The sequence below is a fragment of the Psammomys obesus genome, unplaced genomic scaffold (assembly GCF_907164565.1).
Source record: "Psammomys obesus unplaced genomic scaffold, mPsaObe1.curated_primary_1811, whole genome shotgun sequence".
Lineage (NCBI taxonomy): Eukaryota > Metazoa > Chordata > Mammalia > Rodentia > Muridae > Psammomys > Psammomys obesus.
Genome location: NW_026595650.1, coordinates 9,615 through 17,475, shown reverse-complemented (window position 1 = coordinate 17,475; position 7,861 = coordinate 9,615). Strand labels below are relative to the sequence as shown.

General features: G+C 51.4%; 1 protein-coding gene across 1 annotated transcript; it reads left to right on the top strand.

Annotated features, from left to right (window-relative positions):
* Positions 1-754: 754 nt before the first annotated feature.
* LOC129685829 (homeobox protein cut-like 1) lies at positions 755-7,140 on the top strand (the record flags this gene model as incomplete). The annotated part of the gene is made up of 5 exons (XM_055619337.1): positions 755-820; positions 2,302-2,403; positions 3,493-4,328; positions 6,300-6,465; positions 7,084-7,140. Coding segments are annotated over 5 exons (1,227 nt in total), but the record flags the coding sequence as incomplete, so codon positions are not given.
* Positions 7,141-7,861: the final 721 nt, after the last annotated feature.

The window sequence follows — 7,861 nt, the reverse complement described above, 5'->3', positions numbered from 1 at the left end:
CTGGCTTCCTTCCAGGCAGCTTCTCGGGTGCCATCCAGCTCTGTCCCAGCAGCACAAACAGCTGTAATCCTCACAAGGCACTGGCTCTGTGGAGTGAGCCTGTCAAAGCTGCCCTCTGCCTCCTTCCCCTTCCATCATTTATGTCCAATTAGTAATTTTTTTTTCATTTTTTTTTTTTAGCGCCACAAACAAAATATGCCTGCCTTCAATAAATCACAGGAAGAAACTTTCATTTAATTCCTCCTTCATTTAATTCCACCACACTCTACATAAATGATAGAAAGTCAGACACTCACAGTGTAAATAGTTTCTTCTTTAAGAACAGGGGTCCCTGGGCTGAGTCAGTAGTGACATAAAGGGACATTGCTTTCAGCCACATTTGAAGCTGAAATTTAGAGTAGAATTCAGAAAGGAAATGATGAGCAAGCAGCATGATTTACACCAAGAATGCAGTGCTTTTTTTGGTGATGTTAACTGAAACTGTGTGTCTTGACCAATATGAGCTCTGTCAGTGACCAGCAGGCAGGCTCGTCTCCCTTTCTTTGCCCCTCTAGTGGGGATTCTTATAGGCCTGGTCAAGCCCCTTGGCTCTCCTCCTCCAGTAGTCCGGTGCCTGGAAGAAGGCTGTAGGCGCCATGCTGCACAGGAAGCCCTGAGCCCTTTCTTTAGCGGCTCAGCTCTCATGTCACAGGCCATGTCGTTGACGCCGCCATCCCCTGATTGTTTTGTTCTTACCGCACTTGTTTTTCAACAGAGAATCCAGGCCAGAGCCTGAACAGACTCTTTCAGGAAGTACCGAAACGAAGAAATGGGTCTGAAGGTATGTCTCAGGCAGGGTTTCTCTTTGCAGTCAGTAACCTAGGAAGCAGCATGTCCTTAGCTGTACATTTGGGTTAAAACTGTGCAATGTAATTCTGGCCTGGAACCTGATGGAAAAACAGCTAGTAAGTATAAAACAAAGCACGGGTTCAAAGGCGCCCATAGCTAGACAAGCAAAACCCAAGGTCAGTCCCCTCAGCATCAGTCCTAGGTGTGATTCCCAGGGACACGATGCCTGTTTTCTCAGAAGCAGGTGACAGAACAGTTGTGCTCTGAGAAAAATCAGGTGACGGTGTAAAACCAGATCTTGCTGCTTCCTCAAATTTTTAACTCTGGAATATCTCAGAAACCCCATGATGTGGACAGATCGCACACAAGGCTGGCTCTTTCATGGGCATCGGTGAGCCAGCCTTCCCCATGCTCCTCTGAGCGCACCTTCCCGGGTGCCTTCATTATTGAGTGACTTAACGTGGCCTGTCTGCTGAGGGGGCCAGTGAACAGCTAAGTGTCCGGATGGCTCCCACGAAGGCCTGGCCCCACCCACCCTGTGAGCCCTGTATCTTCAGGGCACCTGTGCACTCTACTGTGCAGAGTATTGCCATTTGGCCAGAAGAATACATTTGTATCCTTAGGGTCTCAACAGCTCTTTCTCCTTCTTGGTAAATTTCAGAAAAACACAGGATGTGGTTATAAATCTGGAAAGCTTGGGGTTCACCCTTGTCCCTTTTCACCAGGCACATCTCAGTGAGTGGTCCAGGATTGGCATCACTCAGGGCTAGGGATGCAGCTCACTCTCAGTGCTGGAGCACATATCTAAATTAGTGCAGGGCCAGGGATGTGGCTCAGTAATCGAAGAGGGAGCTGGGGGCGTGGCTCAGTGCTGGAGCACCTCCCTAGAGTGAAGCTCTATGGCACGGCTCGCCAATAGAGGAATTGCCTAGCACGCCTAAGGCCTTAAATTCAGTCCCCAATCACATGTTCATGTGCACGTGTACACACACACACACACACACACACACACACACACACACACACTGGATTGTTCAGGCTCAACTTTTCACCTTTTGCCTCCTTTCCCTGTTTATGTTTAGGAAAAAAATCAATGTAAAGAGCCTGAATGTAGTCCCAAGCCAAAGCTTTTAAATGGCTCATGAAAAACACTGCCTTTCAATTTCCCTTCTTTTCCTGTACTGTTCTGAATGATTGGTTGCCCTCTGATACTAACCCCTTGGGCAAAGTCTAGCTCGGGTGATAAGAAAGCCTGTTCTGCCAACAGAGTGACACTGACTGAAACCTCCTGCCAGGCATGTCCACCATCCATGCCAGGAGATCACATCTGCAACAATTAGGGACGGCTGGGAGGCCACACCCACCTCCGGTCAGGCGCCACCCTCACCTGGGCCCCAGTGTCAGTGTCTTGGTGCAGCGCTGATGTTTCACTTCAGATCAGGCTTCAGTGTCATCGCTGTGACTTCCCTGCAGGGAACATCACTACCCGAATCCGAGCATCGGAGACTGGTTCTGATGAAGCCATCAAGTCCATCCTGGAACAAGCCAAGAGAGAACTGCAAGTGCAGAAAACCGGTAGGGACTCTGCTTCCTCAGTCATTGTCTTCAGACCTAACTGTATTTGCCGTGAGTGTTCTAGGCAGCAGGAGTTACGCTCTTCCTCTTTTCTAAGGAGACACTTGGTGTATGTTCTCACATGTTAGGCATGTACAGAGGGAAGTGTGATCTACACGGTATATCCTCTTTGGGGGGTGGGGCAGTTTCAGTTTTTGTACTTGAGATAGGGTCTTGCTGTATAGCTTGAACTCATGACCCTCCTGCTGCCACCTCCTGGGTGCCACCACAGCTGGCTTATGCTTCCCAAGCTCAGCAAAACCAAGAGAAGTGTGGGCATGTGGCTCAGGAGAGTTAGTGTTTACCTTAAAATTCTCCCGGAAAGAAAGCCAGAGTGCATCTTTGGAGATGAGTCAGTGGGTCAAACGGATCAAAGACCTGAGTTTGGATCCTCAGAATCTGGATTAACAACCAGAATAGCAGAAGCATCTGTGGCCCTGGCCCACCCCATACATATGGGTGGGAGAGGAGGATCTTCAGACTCCCACAGGCCAGACAACCTAGCTTATGCAGCAAAAGAGAAACAAGGACCAACACCCAAGGCTGTCCCCTAACCTCCACAGGAGCTCTGTAGCTCATGTCCATTCACACATGCGCACAGACACACACAAGAGAGAGGTACAGAAAGATGGCTCAGCAAGTGAAGGCCTTTGCCACCAAGCTGACCACCCAAGTTTCATCCCCGGATAACTGACTTCTGTCATGCAGCACAGTATGTGTGAGCCCACACACATCTGGAATAAATAAATACTTTTTTATTAAGTAAAGGGAGAGCCAGGTAGGAATGGGGCATGTCCGCATTGGCCGACCTCCACCGTCAGCTGTTGCTCTGTGGCAGCCGCTGTTAGGCCATTGAGCAGGAGTGCCAATCTTTTGTGTTACCCACCCCGAACACGGTGTACAGATATTTTCATGTCTCACTGATAATGAGATATTAGAAAAGTGGCACAGTGTAGTTACCCCCAGATAATACACATTCGATCAGGTCAGGGTGGCATGAAGCGCACAGCTGCCAGGCACTGTCTATAACGTCACTTGTGTTTGTTCCAGCCGAGCCAGTCCAGCCATCATCCGCATCCAGCAGTGGGAACTCTGACGATGCCATCCGCTCCATCCTACAGCAGGCCCGCCGGGAAATGGAGGCCCAGCAGGCTGCCCTTGACCCCGCCTTAAAGCCAGCTCCGCTGTCCCAGCCCGACCTCACCATCCTCACCCCCAAGCTCCTGCCTGCCTCACCCATGTCTACTGTGTCCACTTACCCGCCTCTCGCCATTTCCCTGAAGAAAACCCCTACAGCACCTGAGGCCAGTGCCTCAGCCTTGCCCAGTGCCCCAGCCCTCAAAAAAGAGGCTCAGGATGCACCCTTGCTGGACCCAGCAGGCTCAGCTGATGCTGCCCAGGGGGTCCTGAGGCCAGTGAAGAGTGAGCTAGTCCGTGGCAGCACCTGGAAGGATCCCTGGTGGAGCCCTGTGCAGCCTGAAAGAAGAAATCTCACCTCCTCGGAAGAGACCAAGGCTGATGAGGCAGCTGCAGGTGGGAGAGAAAAGGCAGGCAGCAGCCAGCCACGGGCTGAGCGCAGCCAGCTCCCAGGACCCTCCTCATCAGCGGAATACTGGAAGGAGTGGCCAAGTGCCGAGTCGCCATACTCTCAGAGCTCAGAGCTGAGCCTCACTGGAGCCAGCCGCAGTGAGACACCCCAGAACAGCCCTCTGCCTTCCTCCCCGATTGTGCCCATGGCAAAGCCAGCCAAGCCCTCAGTGCCCCCACTGACTCCTGAGCAGTACGAGGTCTACATGTATCAGGAAGTGGACACCATTGAGCTCACCCGGCAGGTCAAAGAGAAGCTGGCCAAGAATGGCATTTGCCAGAGGATCTTTGGGGAGAAGGTAAGAGTTTCACTCTTCGGGGCACAGGCATAGCTTCCTATCTCTTCTTGGGCCTGAGGACAAAGTGGCCATCCTGTACTGCACAGCCAGGAGTATTAGATGTCAGAACTCGCAGAACCTCAGAGGCCCCTGGCAAGCGTCCCAGCCTCCCAGCTCTGTCTGCTGAGTCCCACTGGGGCTTAGCCATCCACCTTGTGCTGTCCTGAGTCTCTCAGCTGTCCTGCTTGGCAGCTGGTAAAACTGAGGCAGCCTCAGAGGAAGCGTCCAGGAGTGTTGACTGCACGAAACAAGCTGGCAGGTGCCACTGTACCTCCCTGCCTCTGAGGGCACATGCAACAGAGAGACATCTCTGTGGGCCATTTTGACCCTTAAAGGTCTGATGGGGTCAGGCTGCTCAGGGCACGGCTGGCCTTCTGAGAACCAGAGCACTCGTGGGAGTGAAACACCACACAGAACAGAACTGTTCCTTGGTTATTTTGTTGGTTTGTGTTTATTTGTTTCATTTCATTGTTGTTATGAGAAGGTTTTTGTTTGTTTGTTTATGTTCATAATTTTTGAGGCAGGGTCTTCCTGTGTAGTCCTGCTGACCTGGAACTCGCTATATAGGCCAGGCTGGCTTCATGCTAGCCAGAATCCTGCCTATAGCGCCCACATGCTCCAGTCACAGGTGTGTGCGGCTGCTCGGCTCCCCGCTGTTCTTTCTCTACACTCCAAGGCCCACACAGACCCACTCGCAGCTTCACACATCATCTCTCCCTGGCTCATGGGAGTGTAATCATTTAAGGTTTAGCTTCTAGACCTATCTGGTGGCAGATTCAGGATAACAGGATTTACCACGCCTGTAAAATCTAAAATAAGCATAATAACCTCTATCGTTAGAGATTAAGCTGGGATTTGCCGAGTATAAGGAAAGTGCTCCCTTCCTGAGGTGACACAGGAGGTGGGGCAGCATGGCTCACCTTCCCTCCCCACCCAGCCCCCTGCCTCACCTGTGTTGGCCTCAAGCTCTGTGGTCTGTTTATGACCTCTTTGCCCCAGTTTTGCAAGAAGTGATGGGGTACGTAAACATGAGAATGTGAATTGAAAGTCCCTGGAGAATTTCGAGTTCAGCATAATAAAAATAAAATTTGTGAACATTTAAATAGGCATTTTGCGCTCCCACCTTAAATTTAGCAGACTTAATAACATTGAATTTGTTTGGCCTGTGAGTGCTGCTTATTCTGGAACTGGAAAACTTTGCAGAGTGATGGGATGAGGCCCCTAAATATCTCTGGGCTACATCTGCGCCCTGGGGGGGGGGGGGTGTTTGTGCCCATACATATGCATGGCCATATGTGAGAGGCAGCAGCCTGAGTTCATGGATCCAAGTTGTCTGTTGTCGGCAGCGCAGTGTTGCTCCCACACTGGCTCGCTGTCTCCATCAGCTCCCTGATGGTCAACCTGTGAGCAGGCTGCAATCAGAGAGGCTGGCCCTTTGAAAATGCCCGTTTAGCGCTGTGACAACACAGGAGCCTGCTTTTGCGTACCTCCAGTGTTTCCCAGTTCCTGTGGGCTCTAATTCCAATACCCCAGCCTTTCCTGATAACCCCGGGCAAAGAGCAAGATCCCAGGCCCATCACTGCAGAGTTTAGGCCTATACTCTACTACTAAGCTACGCCCCCAGCTCTCACTGGGGAACTCTAGGCAAATGCTGAGCCACATTCCCAGTAGAAGTTGTGATTTTATAATAATTTCTTTTTTGCAGAACCCCTGCGCTGTCCCAGGTCTTTATCCTGCCAGGAATCTGGAAAAGCTTATTGCAGCAAATTGTCATAGTGCACCAGGCTGTGGTTCTGTGCTCAAAAAAGAGTCCTCCCATATGTTTCATCCCCTCCATGCCCCAAAGGGCCAGGTGTATGTCTCTGGGGCATCCTGCAGCATCATGCTGATTTCTGGAAGCTGATGGCTGCTCTTCTTTGTTTGCTTTTCCAGGTGCTGGGCCTGTCCCAGGGCAGCGTCAGTGACATGCTCTCTAGGCCAAAACCATGGAGCAAACTGACCCAGAAAGGCCGAGAACCCTTCATCCGGATGCAGCTCTGGCTGAATGGAGAGCTAGGCCAGGGTGTTCTGCCTGTGCAAGGGCAACAGCAAGGGCCAGGTGAGTACAGCCTCCACCCCTGCAAGGTCTTGGCAAGGACAGCTCCACCCACATGCTGGTTTTGTGGTTCGTTTTTATGGGGCAAAGACAGTAGTGATATGGATCTTTTCATATCTCTGAGATGACCTCAAACTCAGTCTGTGGCCTAGACCAGCTCACTCACCGTGTAAACAATGCCGACCTTGAGCCCACAATCCTCCTGCCTCAGCCTCCTAAGTGATGGAAAGACAGGCATGAACTCCTTGCCTGGCTCTGTCTTTAGATTTCAGGATTAAAGAGGCTGAACCTGGTTGATTTTATAAGCAGCAGAAAATCAGTTACCAATTAAGAAAATGCTGTTTCTGTGTAAATACGGTAAAGGTCAAGAACCTGCCCTGGGGAACGGAGAAGGAGACCTGGCTAGAGTGGCTGCACAAACGAAAGTGACGCAGGGGCGGCGTCTGCTGCCTTGAAGCCAGGGTTCCAGCCCTTTATACAGACTTGCGCAACACCCGTCCGGACCCAGCACCCTGGCCCTCAGCTGAGAGCAGGGAGACCCTCTGGACCCTCCAGAGTCTTTTGTGTGTTGGGAAGCTCCATGCCTTGTTTCCTAGGTAACAGTTCCTTTTTCTTCCACAGTCCTCCACTCGGCGACATCTCTGCAGGACGCCCTCCAGCAGGGCTGTGTGAGCTCAGGTAAGTAACCACGCGTGTCTTTGCTAGCTCCTCTGCTCTGGGATCTGGGAATAAGTGTCCCATTCCCAACCACAGCAAGCAGCTGCCTCTCCCACTCTGCTGTGCTGCGCTCTGAGGCTGCTGTGTGGGTTTAAGAATTGGCTTCTACTAGGTAGAGTGTCCCCGAGAGCCACTCACCTGTGTGCGGCAATAGTTGTTTCTTTTCCTACCTGAGTAGTATTCCTGTAGTGTGGTTGTACCAAAGTTTGTATTGCGTTGAGGCTGTCTCTAGGTTGCAGCTGTTATACATAGAGTTGACATGGCAGTAAAGAGAGAGAAGGCAGCCTCCTCCTTGCAAACTCTGGGCTTGCTTTCTGATGGCACCCATAAAGTCCATGCCTTTCCTGGATCCCTTCATTGTTCTTTGAGTATGAAGCTCTGTGTTTGTGGCTGGGGTCTATTGGAGGCAAGTTTCATGGTCGGGATCCCATTCTAGCAGGAGACACACAACACAGATATCAATGGCCAGGAGTCCTGGGAGGGGACATTCCTTTCATCTGGAAGACCTGGGCCTCTGAACAAGGGAACTGGGGAGATCGAAGCACCAGAATGGAGTAAGACAGAGCCGTCCCAGGAGCAGCTGGGTGGGGCTCAGTGGGCCCTCGCCGAGTGCTCAGGTGGGTGGAGTAAATGATGAAATCGAGTGGGGAGGGCAGCAGGTACAGCCCGTGAGTTCAGAGGT